This window comes from Schistocerca nitens, chromosome 3 (genome assembly GCF_023898315.1).
Source record: "Schistocerca nitens isolate TAMUIC-IGC-003100 chromosome 3, iqSchNite1.1, whole genome shotgun sequence".
Classification (NCBI taxonomy): Eukaryota; Metazoa; Arthropoda; class Insecta; order Orthoptera; family Acrididae; genus Schistocerca; species Schistocerca nitens.
In genome coordinates, this window is record NC_064616.1 from 744,965,254 (window position 1) to 744,983,487 (window position 18,234).

Consider the following 18,234-nt stretch of genomic DNA (forward strand, 5'->3'; position numbering starts at 1 on the left):
ACAGATTTATCATAGCAAATGACACCATTTTCAGTGTATGAAACCACAAGGAACCGTGGTGCAGCTGGGAGGTTCTTTGAATCATTAGCCTTATTCCATTTACGTTTAGTAGACATTGACAGTGAAGGCGAAGATTGGTTCACAGCCCCCAATATTGCCAGCATCCCTGATGGTGTGCTCCTTCCAACTACCCCCCCCCCCCCTCCCCCTTCTCAGAGGGGAGCACATCTGCCTTAGGTGATCGTTCACACCGTAGGTCACACCTCCACAACACCTGACAAAAGGGCCCAATCGGCAGTTTGAGAAGGTAGCAGCCTGGACTTGGCCTGTACCAGGGGGTACATGTGAACCCTACCTGTCGACCCGGGGCTGGTAATTACGCGTTACCCGGTCACCTGTTACCAGTCACATGCATGGCCCAGCCTTCAGGATGACACAGAGAGGAAAAAGAAAAAGCTCAAACACCAAAGCAGAGAGAGACTGTTCTGATACCGGCTACTGAAAACGCAAAAAACATTTCCGAAAGCATCCTGGACACATTCTCCAAAGGAGGGGAAAAAGAATAGCAAGAGGATAAATATGCATCATGGAAGGGAAAAGAGCTGGAAAGGCTGAGGCCCCGTGGTAGCCAAGCACAAACCTACCAAAGAGTTGTGAGCCCCCTGGGGGGCGGGAAGCTCTCTTATGACTGGAGATGAAACGTGGGTGGCTCATTAGCTGCCTGAGACTGAAAGACAGTCACCACAGTGGTGTCACACCAGTTCCCCATCTGCCAAAAAATTCAAAACCACAATTTTGAGCAAAAAATCATGGTCTCAATGTTTTGGGACCAAAAGGATATCATTTTGGTTGAATTTCTTCCTCACCAGCAATGCACAACATTGTGAGACTCTAAAAAACACAAAAGGAGCAGTCAAAACAAAAGGAGAGGATTCTGACAAAGGGAGTGGGCTTGTTGCATGACACCTCACACAGCCTTAGCCACCAAAGTGCTCTTAGACTCCCCACCCCCATATTCCCCTGTCTTTGTGCCTTCAGATTATCTTCATTTCACCTCCCTGAAGGCCCACCATGAGTGGAATCAAATGTTTAACTCAAGAGCAGGTGCAGAAAGAAGTTCAGAAGTGGAGGACGGAGCTGGCGGAAGAGTTATTCAAGGAAAGCATCAGGAAGCTTGGGATGTAACTCACCACATGCACTGAATGGGACGGTGATTATGTGGAAAAATAGTCAACAAGTGTATCAACAATATCTTTTTTTTTAAATATACTTTTTCTACAACAGATATAAAAAATTAGCTCACTTAATTTCTGAAAATGTCTCATGTAATACAGCATGTGATTTCCAATTCAAGTTCTGATCAATATGCCCAACCAGGAATTCTGAACAATCGGTTTTACACATTTCCTTTCCCTGTTCTTTATTGATATTAAAGATAACATATCTGCCCTTGCACAGAATGGAAAAATTATTTTTTCTATATGATACACAATTTACCAAGAACCAATCAATAATATTTTATGCTCATTCTATTGTTGCAGCTCTTTGGGCTTAATTATGAAACTTACACCAGCAAAGAGCACAATTTTTCCTTTATCGGTGCACAATTGGTGACAGATGCTTGAAATCTGGTGTGGGCTTCAATATGAGTTGTTTTAAATAGTTTTGACACGGAAACTCTGTCTTAAAATCTGCACGACAGCAATGGTAATGTTGCCAACAACAGCACAACTAAGGCGGAGTTACTAAACACGGTCTTCCAAAATTCTTTCACCAAAGAAGATTCAGTAAATATTATAGAATTCAAATCAAAAACAGCTGCCACTATGAGTAGTTTGGAAGTAGATACCCCTCAGTGTTGTGAAGTAACTTAATACAGGAAAATCTTCCACTCTAGTTTATATACCAATTAGGTTCCTTTCAGAGTACTCTGATGAAATAGCTCAATTTTTAGTGGTTATATACAACAGCCCACTCAACAAAAGGGACCCATGCTCAACGACTGGAAAGCTGAACATGCTACACCAATACACAAGAAAGGGAATAGAAGTAATCTGCTGAATCATAGACTGATATCACTGACATCAATTTGCAGTGTGGCAACATTATGAAATACCTCAAAGAAAGCTATATACTGACACACAACCAGCACAACTTGCTCGTTATTCACATGAAATAATAAGCACTACTGATGACGGATATCGTAACAATTCCATATTTCGAGCTTTCCAGAATGACGTTGACAATGTTTCTCCTTATTATCCAACCTACGGAGCACTGTTTCAGTTTTGTGACAGAATATGTGATTTTCTGTCAGAAAGATCACAATTTGTAGTAATTCATGGGAAGTCAACTAGCAGAACCAAAATGAGATTTGGCGTTCCGCAGGACGGGTTGTAGGCACTCTTCTGTTCTTAATGTATATAAACAATTTAGGAGACAATCTGAGCAGCACTCTTAGAATGTTTGCAGATCATATTGCCATTTACCATCTAGTGGAGTCATCAGAAGCTCACCACAAATTACAAAATCATTTACACAAGATATATGCATTGTGCAAAAAGTGACAGTTGACCCTGAATAATAAAAAGTGTGAGGTCCTCCACATGAGTATGACAAACTGCACAAATTTAAAGGGTACTGATTTAATTGAATGCATTGTAATTACAATTAAGAACAACTGAAATTGGAACCATCATATAGAAAACGTTATGGGCAAGACCGTTTTACTGGTAGAACACTTAAAAGATGTAACAAATCTACTAAAGAGACTATCTACACAACACCTGTCCATCCTTTCCTGGAGTACTGCTGCACGGTATGGGATAGTTAACAGATAAGACTGATGAAGAACATCAAAAAACTTCACTAATACGGAAGACAGTGTCACTGATATGATAACTGAGATGGGGTGGCAATCATTAAAATAAGCAGTTTTTCAATGTGGCGTGATCTATTCATGAAACTATGATCATCAACTTTGTTCTCCAAACGTCAAAATGTTATGTCAAGTTCCACTTACATCGTGATAAAATATGAGAAATCAGAACTTGTATGGAAAGATTTAGGTCTTGATTTTTTTCCCCACATGCTATCAAGGTTTGAATTATAGAAAAATTGTCTGAATGTGGGTCTATGGACCCTTCGTCAGACATTTAAGTGTGAATTGCAGAGTAATCATGCATATGTAGATATACATAGCAAGAACAGGAATGGTCCCAGAACTAACCCAAGTGGACTGTCAGTAGTTATTTGTCCACATTCAGAAGAAAATTCATCATGAGAGCTGCACGAGCTACATAATATGACCCTTTATTTCCTATCAGTTAAATACGAAGTGACCCACTTATTTAGTATACCTCGAAAGCCATAAACTTTAAGCTACTCCAAAATAATGTTGTGGTTTGACAATCAACATTATACGAATTAATTGGAGAGGTCCTTCTAGAATTCAAATGGTGACCAACTCAGAAACTTATATTTCCAGATATGCTCAACCATTCTTCAACACACTATCTGTTACAGCACCTCTGAGAATTGATTTATTAGTGAACCTAGTCAATAGTTATTAATATCTCTCCTACTACCTTTCTTAAAGAGGTGTCTAACAACAGATTACGTTAAGTCACATTTACATCTGTATGTATTGCACCTAATTGCCGTGTGCCTGTGCTTGCCCCACATGCATGCCCCTTTCTCAACATGAGTGCACAAGTGACTGCATTCACACCTATGGAGCAGTGCACACACTACTTCTTAGTTCAAGCTGCAGTTGATGTTAAATGTGCCTGTGTGGCTGCCAGTGGGTTTGTTTACCAGGCGTAACTGCACTGTGCACCCGCGAAGCTGCAGTGTTCTACAGCCAGTATCACTTATAAGGATTCCTGAGAGGAACAAAACAGTTGCTAGATTCTGAACATTTACAAATGAACAGATAAACAATATGTACATAAATGTATTTTATCTCGCAAAACTTGTAATCATAATGATGAATTCTAAATACAAGAAAACTTTATATTACGAAAAAAGTAACAATCATCAAAGTGACATGTTTGTAAAGTCTTCAGTTTATATTATTAATGCATATTTTTCTTCATTTGGAGAGCTCATAGACTAAAGCATTAGAAAGATTCTGAAACATGTGGACATTTTGCTGTTGCTCCAATTAATTTAATTTATGGGCTAAGCTGAATGCATTGGGATCTCCAACATACAAGGACTGGCTGATGGCTAATGAAGAAATACCAGAGATTAGATGCTGGGTTTCCGAGTCAATTCGCAAATAAAAAAATTACTTTATTGATGCGCATTTCTACCAGAGACTGGAGCCATGTGCTTCTAAGGTTCCTAATTTTTTCAGAAATAAATACTCCAAAGGAAGTAAATCGATCGCTGTTGTGAAACTTTAGAGCCACCGAGCATAGCAGGGTAAGGACCCCATCATTTGCAAGGTCTACACCATCAGTTACTCTGCTTTTGTGTTTTAGACAGAGGTGGGAATTTGTTGCGGTGTTTATCATGTGTTGGGCCATAGATAATGAAGGAAAATATGAATTACAGAGGCAATGAATGAGTAGTAACAAGATTAGCTCAGAAGACTGAATTGTTGCTACCAAGCACAATTACATCAGTCTGAAGTTCCAGTTTGAAATCTATTATCATTCTAGACATTTACCAGGCTCCCTGGAAAAAGCGAGCGCGCGTGTGTGTGTGTGGGTGTGTGTTCTTTTCTGACAGGTTGTGGGAGAGGGTCTTATTTTGCCAAAAAAAGTTTAATTAGATCATTCAGTTCCTTTTTTGTTTACCTTAGTTTGCAAACTCTAGAGAAGAGAGTCAAACAAGTGGTGCTCTGCAGATAGCAAAAAAACACACACCTACACTGTAAGCTGCCCAATGAATATTAATTTTATTGATTGATCATCAGTAGCATCTGCATTACAAAAGACAAAATACCTTTTGAATTACATTTATTTCTATTGTACAGTGTTTCGTATTCCTTAATGTAACTGCACAATGTAGCAACCACATCAAGTAGCTAATATGAAACACTATACATGGAGATAAACGTAATTTGAAACATATTTTGTCTTCTGTAACACAAATGTTGCTGATAATGGACATGAACCTCAGACTATTAATACAATAAATAAAAGTAATCTCTATTGGGCAGTATATATAATGGCTTTCCTTCCATGCCACAGCTCTGTGATGTTTTCCTTTATTACTATTCTCTAAAGTATTACTCTACCCAGTATGCATTATTTCTCTTCTTTCCTACAGTTTTTCATTGCCTTCCAAACAACACACTCTCTGACATCTGAGTCACACTGTACCAAAGGTCTTGTACTCACACAACACACAGCTATGTGACAGTGGGGATTGTTGGTGCAGCATCTTATGCCCTCATGCCCCAAATTCCTCCTGCTGATAATTATAATTATAATTACTCCTTTCAATCTCATTTCCTCCCTCATCCTTGCACGTTTTTCCATGGTGTTTTCCACATCTACCAATACCACACAAACTAGTTAACCTTGACCTAACCAATCCCTCCATCCCCCCCCCCCCCCCCTATATACAAGATGGTGGCGAGTGTAAAAGTAAATCGTGCTTCTCTGTGGAAAAAAGTAAATTTCGGTGGTAAAAAGAGAACGTGTGTAAATTGTAAGGACGAAATTTCAAGGCTTAATGAATGAATTTCCAGTTCATAATTTATAACCAGCGCTTTAAAAATGGACATGAAGAAACTTCAATCCCGAATATGTGTGACACTGATGAACAAAAGGAAGATTCATCAGAAGGAACCAAGTGGAAAACGGAAGAAAACTGTTCCCAGGAAGTCCAATCTTGTTCCCAGGAAGTCCAATCTCAAAATAACACTAAAACTACAGTGTGTAAAAACAGTGAAACTTTAGTGCTTAAAAACAGTCAATCACAAGTGCATAAAAACTTTATTGTGCACACTGCTGAAGATTCATTGAACATGCCAGTCGGAGCCGAAAACTTTGGAAATGAATCACAAAAAGTAAGCAGACCGTAGCTAATTGATCCTCTGAGTGCGAAAATTGGAAAACGCGAGAAGGTCTGTGTATTAGGGGATAGTCATGCCCGGGGAATTTCTGCAGTGTTAACGAAAAAATACAACTTCAGGGAATCTGGATTCGTGGAGCCTGGGGCCCCATTACAAGAACTAACAAACCTAACAAAATCTAATGAAGTAGTTTGACGAAGGATGATTTTGTTGTTTTGCTCGGAGGAGCTAATGAAGTTTATAGAAATGAATCATACAAGGCTATCACAGAACTGAGAAATTGTCTAAATAACTTAACTCATACAAATGTTCTCTTTGTGAATGACCCACACCGTCATGACTTACCGAGATGGTCATGCGAGAACCACAAAATTAGTGTCGCTAACAAGAGTTTCGCGGAAATATGTACTCATTTCCAGAATGTTGATGTTATAGACACAAACATTTTAGAGCGAAGGTTCTATACAGCTCACGCCCTTCATTTAAACGCATCAGGAAAAGATGTTTTGCTGATAAAATATTTACTAATATCTCACCTGACAATGAAGAAGCCAAGACAAGTAGCAATTTAATGCAAATTACAAACTGTTTTTGACGAGCAGCAAACAGTAAAGCCCCCAATCAGTTGAAAATTACGAAGTGATTTAAACCCAGTAGGCCAGAAACGAACAATTAAATCATAACACAGCCTCAAATTATGACATGGTTCAATCCAGAACGGATGAAATACACCAAGATTTTTTTACGCATAATGTCACCTGCAGAAGAAAAAGAAGCAACAGAAGAAAACACAACAGCCAAACAGACTGCACATGGAACAGCAAGCAGACAGAAAGTAGTACGCCCACTACATCTTAAAGATTTTTTTACTACAGGTACAAAGAACAAAAGCACCCAAGATAAGTGACACCTCTACAAACAAGGCTAACCTGTGCATCTTTCATCAAAACATAAGGGGACTTAGCAGCAAAGTAGATCAGCTGTCAGTTAATATAAATGACAAATTGTATAAACAATGCTCAAATATTATACTTTACAGGACATCATATCACAAAGGGCATTAACTTATTACATTTAAATACTAACTACAACATTGCAAGCTACTACTCTAAAAACAACAAGGAAAGAGGTGGTGTAGCTACTTTTGTTAAAAATAATGTCATATTTGGAGCTATAGATGTAAGGAAATACTGTCTAGAACAACTATTTGAAGCCTGTGCAACTGAAGTTACAGTAGATAGCTCCCCAGTAATAGCAGTGGCAATTTACTAGGTACTTTAGGACCTCTCTGGTGCAAATAGAATTAAAAGTAGAGCTCCAGCATCTGATGAATTCATATAATCTTATTACAGTAGTTGACTTTCCCATCAGAATCACACCTGTCTTTGATAGACAATATTTTTATAGATTTAAGTAGGCACCATTGCTTCACTGTTACCCCTGTCTTGAATGATCTGTCTGACCATGATGGACAGCTCCTCACTCTGCATGAAACTAACCCCACCTGGAAATCTATTACGACAATGACTAGCGATTCACTTGAAGTCCTTAAACACAAACTGCAACAGATAGACTGGAGCCCAGTATGCAGGGTGGATGATGTTAATGCCAAATTTAATATATTCATAAATGAATTCTCAGCCTTATTTGAAGAGGTATTCCCAAAAAAGTTTGTTAGAAGCAAAACTGGTACATCACAGAACAAACCCTGGATCACAAAGGGAATTAAACAATCACATAAAACAAAGAGGGAACTTTACATTGCAACTAGAATGTCTAAGGACACTACAGAAACTAACCATTACAAAATGTACTGTAAGATACGAAATAAGGTAATACAAAAATCACAAGCATTGTATTATGATCAAGAAATTGATAACTCTCATAACAAAATTAAGACTATCTGGAACATTGTTAGAAGGGAGACAGGGAAAACCATAAGAACTTCTGAAGAACTCAAAATTAAACATGATGGTAATCTAGTACGCGATCCTGATAACATAGCCAATATTTTCAACAACCACTTCTTGTCAGATGCAGAACAAATAGGATGCAAGGGCTCCGTTAATGAAGTTTTGAGTCATATGCAAAAGACTATACCCAAACATACAGGTAAAATTCACATTAGGCCTGTCACAGCATCTGAAATTAAGAGAATAATCATCTCCCTCAAGAATTCTTATTACACTGGGGTAGATAATATCGCTAATAATTTACTAAAACAGTGCTGTGCTTACATTAGTGATGTACTTAGCCAAATTTTTAATGCATCCTTACAACAAGGAACTGTGCCTGACAGACTCAAATATGCAGTTGTAAAACCCCATTTCAAGAAAGGTTACAATACCGAAGTCACAAATTACAGGCCAATTTCCCTTCTAACGGCCTTTTCTAAGATAATGGAAAAGCTTATGCATACAAGAATTTTGGAACATCTAAATAAATATAACATTCTCAGCAAAAGTTGATTTGGATTCCGGAAGGGATGGTCAACTGAATAAGCAATTTATGCTTTCACAAATAAAGTTCTGGAATCAATCAATGACAAAATGGTAACAATTGGATTATTTTGTGACTTGTCAAAAGCATTTGACACTGTGAACCACCAAATCCCATTACAGAAAGCAGACCTATTAGGAATAAGTGGCTTAGCAAATAAGTGGTTAGAATCACACCTCAAAGATAGGAAGCAGAATGTAGTAGTAGATAGTACCTATGAGCTCCATAGTGGTGCGGTTTCATCTGAATGGATGACAATTAAATGTGGAGTGCCCCAAGGATCCATTCTTGGTCCTGTACTATTCCTCATGTTTATAAATCACCTACCTCAATGTACAATGTTACAATGCTTTTTTACCATTTTTGCAGATGACACCAACATTGTGATTGATGGTTATACATGTGAAGATTTTCAAGGGTCTGTTAAGAATATTCTTACCAATTTAGTGAAATGGTTTAGCTTCAATAGACCCCCGCTCAACTTTAATAAGACTAATTATATTCAGTTCACTGCAACTGCTAAAATGGAGGATGAATTAACTGTGAAATGTGGAACAGAGTGAAAAGAAAGAGTTGAAACAACAAAGTTTTTAGGCATTTTAATAGACTCCAGAGTAAACTGGTCTCATCATATAATAAATCTTCAGAAAAGACTCAGCTCATCGATTTTTGCCCTACGCATTCTCTACGAGAGCGGAAACATACACACAATGAAAGTAGCATACTATGGATATTTCCATTCTCTTATAACATATGGTATTATATTTTGGGGAAACCAAACACTAGTAACGAAAATACTCTTGGCCCAGAAACGTGATATAAGAATAATGAGCGGTGTTAGACTCCAGATGTACTTGTAGAAACCTTTTCCAGAAACTAAAAATTCTTACTGTCATGTCCCAGTACAAATTTTCTCTTATGGGGTTCATCAGCAAAAACACTGAGTTTCATAAAAGAAATAGTGAATACCATGGATATGATACTAGGAGAAAGCACGATTTCCACAATGAATGTAAAAACCTGAGCATGGTGCAAAAGGGTGTGCATCTATCTGGTGCAAAAGTTTTCAATGCTCTCCCTCCAGATATTAAAAACAAATTTGATAACCATTCCTCTTTTAGGGAGCACCTGAAACAATTTCTACTGGAAAGGTCATTTTACAGTTTAGAAAAGTATTTTTGCCACAATGAAAAAACCATCTAGGTCTGTGGACTAGATATTTTGATTGTGATATACCATAGTTTAAGTTTGAGCAGTGATGTAGGTACCATACCATGTAATATTCATAGTAATTTTCACTGGTTTTTAATTTGTTTTCACTTTCTATGTGTAATGTTTGGTGTAATCTGTCACTCTTACCACATATATGCATAGCAAACATGTCTTATTACTTTTGACTGATTGACTGCTTCACTACTACCTTTGCATTGATTGTTTACTGGCACACTCTATATCCTTGTGAGTCTATCACAGTTGGATCAATGGGGTAATAAATAAATAAATAAATAAATAAATAATAAATTCCCTTATACCAACACGCACACACTCCCAAACCTCAATTGCTCCATACTTTTTTCTGACATTTTTGTGCTTTCTTATGTATTTGTGCATATTTTTATACATTTTTCTATATATATTTACATGTCTGTACGCATTTTCATACATATTTTTCTGTTATCTAGCTTCTCTCACAACCACCTAACACCTTCATTTGCCCACTTCCTATGTCATTTCCCACTTTCCCAATGCCATCCCTGCCACAATGGACCATGGCTGCATCTTTCTGCATCATTCCAGGAAATTATCCCTTTCTTGACTAAAACCCAGTTACACATCCTGTTCCTTAAATTCTGCCTAACCATGGAATTCTCGCTAATGAATTAACCACAAAAATCTTTGGATCCCATCCTTCCTTTCACAATGACCTTCACGTTTTCAGATTCCTTAGGTCCCTGAACCTCACAAACCTGGTACTGGAAAAACACATCTCTCTGGCTTAGGCATCCCAGAACCACCTCCGCTTCTTCTATAAGGTACTGCTACTGTGCATTCCCTCTTAAATACATTACATCTCTGAAACTGAATCCCTTGCTCTCCACCACTTGGAACAGCATTGCAGACAGCACCTCCAGAAGTCAGTCAACCTTCTGACATCCTACTGCTCCCTTGGGGCACCACTATCCTAACCACAGTGTTCCTCCATCAACCCCTCGTAGCACTCAGACCCTGCCTAGCTGACCTTTTCAACTTGTCACATGTAGGTTCAGTCAACACACCGACAAGAGAGTATTATGGAAATGCTTCATGAACTCATCTCGGAAGCCTTGAAGGGAACATGACATTCATTTTGTGAAATGATACTGAGAAAATTAGAGAACCAGCACTTGAGGTTAACTGCAAAACAATTTTACTGCCACCAACATGCATTTTGTGTATGGACCATGAAGATAACAGAAATTAGGGCTCATGTAGAGACACAGACAGCCATCCCTCACTCCATTTGTGGATGGAACAGGGAGGGAAATGGCTGGTAGTGGTACAAGATACTCTCCACCATGCACCATATGGTGGCTTGCAGAATATGGATGTAGGCATATATGTAGATGATTAAAATGTTCTTGAATTTTGGTGATGTTATTTTCTTGATATTTTTGTATACATATAATGTGTAGACATATTCTAGCTGGTCTCACATAAAAGCTTCATGAAAACAGAGCAGATTGCTCTCAAAGACCTGTGACAAGCACTGTAAGATGTTCAATGCCTCCAGGGATGTTCCTTCATGTTATGTAAGTTTGGTAACCACAGAATCTTGAAATAAATCATGAAGCTCAAAGCTCAGCAAACTGGTCAGTTTCCTTCATTTGCAAGTTAATTACAAGCAAATGACCAAAAAAACCCTGATCACTGTGACTCCAATTAGTCATATGCTTGTTCTGCATCAATAAATATTTTTATTAAATGCTGTCTTCAAAAGACTGTTGTATACTCACTTTCAGCAATCACAGCTTCAACAACTGTTGCATGAAGGTGTAAAACGTTGAAGCATTCCATAAAAATAAACACTGGAACTTTCAAATGTTAACAGGTGCTCAAACTCAAAAAATGTATATTACTAAAAATGTAAATTTACACTTACCATCCTCGCAAAGTATGTAAAGCTGCATGGTAAGTTCTTCAACATCTTCTGGACAGCTGCCATGGCTCCTGAAAATACAAAAATGATTAACTATGAGCAACACTAAAGTGAAATTGACAGGTTAATATTTCACTCTACTTCGTAGTTTCTTCTCAGCAGTTGCATACACTACAGTATCTGTTATAGTATTTAAAGTTTTCATTTCAAACTACAGCATTTCCTTGTATATTTGTATCAAGTTTTTCAGTGCTAATAAATGAGAGCTAGATATTCTAAAAGGAGTTTTATTGTCTAATTAACAGATACACAATCTCAAATAACAAATAAATACTAAAAAGGTGTAGTGAGAAATCAGACACATTAACAGTTCATTTAACAATAAACATTCCTCAGACAAACTGAAATGGCAGTGAATAAATCAAACCATAACTACAACATAAATAAGAGAAGATAGAAAGGAGCATATAAACAAATTCAGTACTAAATACACCAAAATTCAAATACAAATATGCTAAAAATGTTGCTCAAGTCTACATATGGCATGCAATGAATTATAACCACCTCAGTCGACTGCTAACTTGGTTGTAAGTCCACATAACATCTGAAACAAATATTCATGCAAGATCACTGTATATAATCATAGATTTGCCAATCTGTAGGTAGTGAGTATTCATGCATGATTAATCTAATGTCATGTCATAGGTCATAATTAGTGCATGAAGCATTACAGTTGGACTGATGATAGTCAAAGACCAATTGTGTTGTAAAATCACTGTTCATTAATCCCTGTGCGGGTTATCATGTGTTATTGGGGCAATTAAATGGTGTCCTCAGTGCAGACTGATGACTGCAGCTGTATGGTGAGGGGATATCTACATAGCAAGAACTTTAACCTCTAGTGTTGAGAGAAATATATTGCTCATCTCTGGTACAGTTATTTCCTTGCAGAATGGGTGTGTTTGACGCTTTTGCATTCTTTTTCAAATGATGACGATATATTTCAAGACAATTTACCTAAGAATCTTGCAAATGCTATGAGAAATGGTTTGGAGATCACAGTGTTGACTTCCACAATCTTATGTTACATCTAGAACATCAACAGGAACACCGCATTACAGCACTGCCACTTAGGATGGAATACCAGAGTGTAAACAAAAGCCTGCAGGAAATAGGTAGCTGTCCACAATTCAGTAATCACACAGTTTAAAAACTGCCAACAAATTAAGTAACCTGTTCTTCTCAAATTTTAAAGAGAGATTTTCCTATGCAGCAGACCTGATCTACTAAAAAAAAAAAAAAAAAAAAAAAAAAAAAATCATTTTCAACACTCATACAACTCAAGCTGGATCTCTAAAATGGAATAAAAATTTGTAGTAGTTATAGTGGATGCAAATATAGTAAATATTGTAAACTTGATAAATTTTAAATACGTAAATTCTTCATCAAGTAATTGTAACCCTGACATGTCTCCTGTACATCAGAACTATGTTCCGAAATTCTGTACGTAATGAGATAAATAAAAGACATTTCACACCAGTCCAGATTTTCTAAAGGAAGGAAGACAAGTTTATTTAGAATATCGGAAAACCTCAATCAGGTTATCTAAACAGTGATCTGAAGCTTCAACATGCTGAATATGGATGGAAAAAGGGGGCATGGTGGCTATAGTGTACTTCTTGATTATTACACTTTGTCGAAGATTTTTCCAGTGAGGACCTTCCACCTCTGATGAGCAGTTGCGGAATGTCAGCAAATAAACCTCCTCAATGACTCTAAATGTGTTCCAGACATAATTTTCTTTATATATGGGATTAAGTGTAAGTCAGAGAGTGTCATATTTGCTGAATATGGTGGCTGTCCCAAAAACTTCATACTTTGAATCTCATGGTTCTTACATTTTGAAAACACCTTTGTTACAAAATGCATTATTCTGACATTTTTCTTTTGCAATCAAAGATTTTTCTCATGAATGTCTTGGGTAGATGGTCCAGAATATTTTTTACAGTACTTCATCTGCCATAATCTTTCTGACAGATGAAATTTAATTTTCCTTTATTGGGCAGGAGCACAAGCTTCAACACACTGGTTTAATTGCTCTTTCAGTTTTAGCACGAAGAAACTGAGCCAGATATCACTTACAGTAACAAATTGTTGAACAGAATCAGTTTGGTTTCCTTAAATCTGTCCAAATATTGCTGACAAACACATTTTTGCATTTGTTTGCCAGAATTCACCAGATGTGGCACCCATCTTGTATTAATGAACAACAGGAGCCATCAGTATATTCTTTTAAGTGTGATATCATATGTTACATAATTGGTGTCTGTCATGTTTTAGTTGCAATGTTCTTCATGTTCTTTAACACTGTGATTTAGTTATTGTGGACCATAGCTTAGATAATGTTGAATACTAGACCTACATGTGTGTAGTGAAGATTGTAGTTGTATTACAGAAGGCAAAACTGCCATTTTGCTTTGCACTTTTTTATGGCAGTTGTCGTGCCTGAAGTCTAGGCTCAGTTGTAAGCTGATACTTTGGTTTGATTGGGAGTTGGCGAGGGCAACAAATATTTAATGATAAAAAGTTATTTTTACAATGAAGACATGCTCACAGACCTATTTGTAGCATAGCCCTAGCCTTGGGTTAGGTTGGAAAGGGACACCTTTCTTTTATTCCATAGTTACAGTTACATTCCTGGTGACAACATGTACTCTCCTACTGTGGTGTTACTCTCCTACTGTGGTATGTTACAAAGCCTTAATCACAACACCCCATCCTATTAGTTAATCATTTTTAGTTTTGCTGAAATTTTTGTGTTGTTAGTGCCATCATCTATTGGTCATTTCTCAAGACTCATATCGCTACCATGGCAATAATGTCATCGGATTGTAGGCACAGTATAACTTTTTTATTAATCCCACTTTTTCTTGGCTATCATTCACAGTATGCCGATGATATTGTTTCATACACCTTTATTCACTCTTAGTTCAATATTAAAGGGTACACTTTCTACAGGTATTCATCTACAGCTACAGCTTTGGGATGTTCCTAGCTAAATCATATTCAACATCTTCCAAGTACAGCACATTAACAAAATACACACAAAACAAGATATTTTGAATGGCATATAATCAAAAGTAATCTGTAGATCAATTTCACTAGCACTACTGTGAACACTGTGCCAACATAAATTCAATAATTTCAACGGCACATGTATCCAAATAATCCAACCCGGCTTCGAATGAATCCAGTGTCTTGATCACAGTCCTTTCAGGTTCAGTACCACTAGCTTATCTACAGGAAAGAGTCCACATTACTTCAGAATTGCAAGCAGGAGCTCAATTCCCTGAACTTTATCTATGCACATTACATAAGGACATTCTGTAACATTAACATTATAAATTATTCAGGTGCCAAACCTTATGTTTTATTTAGTATTATCAGCCCTTGCAAGAGCAGGTTTTTACTGTGAGCTAAACTTTTCCCTTCATACAGTTAACTTCCTACATGCTATAAATCTGCTACAGACCACCATCCTCAGTTCTAAGAACTTGATGAAAGTTTGAACCCCACATTGAATGGATCAATCGGCTGCCACACATGAGCAATCACAAATAAAGGACATTCAAGATAGACAGCATTTTTGCTACATCCTAATGGTAAGAATTAAGTAATGACACCTCATTGCCTTTTTTAAACTTTATATAAAATACACGTACATCACATCCACCAAAATGCTTGTTGGACATTTATCTATTACTTAATACAGCTTTTCTGGAATTACCTTACAATTTATGTTTCTATAATGAAAAGTGTGTTATTTGTGGCACAAAAGTAGATATTGTCCAACACTACAGAACAATATGTTACCACAACTTTTATTCTGCATTCACATTTATTAGCCTTGCCAATTATATTGCTACCTCCCAACCTAAGCTACACTTCTTGAACACTGAAGATCAATCTATCACCAGAACAATGACTTTGCGGAGGGTTAAGGGGAGTGGGTGGTGGCACTATCACACTCTATACTCAGATTAAAATAAATCTATGATTGACAGATTGCAGTGGCAGAGGGCAGTGTTGTCAGAATGCAGCCTACCAGCAGGTAACACAGTGAATATGTGGTGCTCAAGAAAGAACTGTGATTGGCTGGCGGCTGGCTTTACCACTAAATTTGCTGAAATGCCCATCACAAAATTATTTTTATCAGCATATAGCCCATACTAACTGCAAGATATGAAGGAATATAAATATTGTAAGAGACAGTTTCATTGAAATTTCACTCCACAGTCAAAAGGATAATGGTTAAATTGTATACAATTAAGCAAGGTCTTCTAGTACAGAGATACTAAGTAATGTGTCCCAAGAGGATATCAGGCCAGATACTTGAGTTTTTTTAGTAGGTAAATGCTGTACCCTCATTCTGCATCAACTTTAATGTGTTTTCGCCAGCTATCTGACAATAATTCCTGGTGTGAGTTACCTAGAAGTATCAATCACTCTTTCAGTAAGTTGTACCACTTATACAGATGTGGTCTATGAACAGCAAAACAATTCAGTTTCAGAAAAGACTAGTGGTTAAAACAAACGCAGATAATCCTAGTGATGTGGAGCTGCCAACTCAATCAATCTGGTACATGGGAATTACTGTTTGTAGAGGAACATATCTGTACAAGAAAGGATTTATGTGCACTGAAATGAAGATTGGTATGCTGTAACAGTAACACACTTAAATATCAACCAACATGAAACTGCAAAAAAGTTTGCACAACAACCAAACATAAGGGGAAATTTTTCTAGTTTTGCACATTTTCGTGAGTTTAATAACATTTATTGTGAATTGTTATACATGAAGTGAAGGGTCAATATTGACCTGGTTGTTCTGGAATCCTTAAGACTGTCCAACAATAATGCTGCCACGCAGAAAACAGCCTAATCAGTGAACAGTCCCTCTGCTCATTCTACTCATAAATTAATTGTGTATTTACTTGATAGCATGCAGGGACAGCGCCTTGCAAGAGAACATCCGACAGACACGTTTTCCAGTCCACTTTTTTTAATGTAAATCGTTCATCGACATACACAACAAAAGAGGTTGATGGCTATGGTCAATCTTCCAACACACTACAAATATTCAGACTGAGTGGTTCAGAAGAATACTCTCAGTGTAGCCGTGAATATGTTAAGTACAATTTGTACACGCGCCCATTATTCACTTATTTACGTTTTTACTACAACAATGAGTAATAAAAAAATGATTTCGTACAAAAGTGTAGTACGGTGACTACAAATAAATTTGTAATTTCCCGCGTGACAAATCGCGGAAAAATTTCTCTACCATTCGGTGTCATTGTAAACGGACTTGCGACGCTACTTTCTCTATAAGACCCCCCAGAGCGAAAAGAATCTCATGTTGGGATCTGTCAAAGCATCCATTAACATTGTCCGTACATACCCACAAAAATAATGTAACTTTTAAGTGTTCATACCTTCAACGTGCTGGTACAACAGTGCGGAACGACGGAACTTAAATTTTTTGTTGATAAATATATTCCTCTTATTAAAGCGCACGCTATGAATACACTAGCTATTTAACGTCGTGCCTCCCCGCATCTCGTTTACATAAATGTAATGTGTTATCTAATCTTGCGTAACAGTCTCACAAAGTTCGTGCCTTATCAATCTATTTGTCTGCATAGCATATGGACCATTAAATTACTTATCGATAGTTTCAAAAGGTACAGTGTGTTTGTGGACAGATTTGATTCTGTTTTGTTTAAGCCATATCAAATGCTCTACACGATTGGCGACGTGCGTATCCCACAACAGACAACCGCGCATCCCTAGTAGAGTTTAATCTCACCTTCACGCGATACCGCCTTTTCCATAGACAAAGCTCATAAGTCTTTTCCTGTTCCGTGTTCCCTCTCCGGACAGTAATTGATGCCTGTTTCTCATCTTTTGGTCTAAATATGAAGACAGAAGACACATGGATATTAACAGCTGATTTTGGAATTAAAAACGTCAATCATAAGACGGTGGTTCTTGCCTATCCCGTCAATATTTTTCTTGGTCACTCTTTGATAAACAATTTACCGAAGTTATTGCAGAGTAATGGCTGATGTTAAAATACTATGGTTAGATTCTCTAGATAAACACGATTCCAAAATTTTTATTGGTAATATAAGATCATTCGCATTGTGTTCTTTTTGCAAATAAACATTACAGCATCAAATGTAGCAGCATCATTGTACTTGGGTTTGAAAATTACACTCATCAACCAGAACATTATGGAAACGTGCCTAATAGCCGGTATGTCCACCTTTGGTACAGACAAGAGTGGCGACGCGTCGTGGCATGGAAGCAACGAGGCGTTGATACGCCCCTGGAGAGAGTTGGCACCATGTCTGCACATACAAGTCACCTAATTCTCGTAAATTCGCCACGTTTAGTCACATTCCAGATGTGTTCAGTCGGGTTTTTTATCTGGCGAGTAGGGGGTTGGGGGCACCACATCAACTGGAACTCGCCACTGTGCTCCTCGAACCATTCCATCACACTC

General features: G+C 37.4%; 1 protein-coding gene across 3 annotated transcripts in view; it reads right to left on the bottom strand.

Moving 5' to 3' along the window:
* The window catches only part of LOC126248723 (succinate--CoA ligase [GDP-forming] subunit beta, mitochondrial), a 93,709-nt gene extending 76,130 nt beyond the window's left edge, over nt 1-17,579 (bottom strand). The window contains exons 1-2 of one of the 3 annotated variants that reach the window (XM_049950030.1): nt 17,536-17,579; nt 11,670-11,737 (exon numbers count right to left, since the gene is read on the bottom strand). In XM_049950030.1, the coding sequence (XP_049805987.1) occupies nt 11,670-11,737; nt 17,536-17,560 (93 nt within the window). In that variant the 5' untranslated portion in view covers nt 17,561-17,579. The other 2 variants (XM_049950033.1, XM_049950031.1) reach the window with 2 other exon arrangements.
* Between the last annotated feature and the right edge of the window lie 655 nt (nt 17,580-18,234).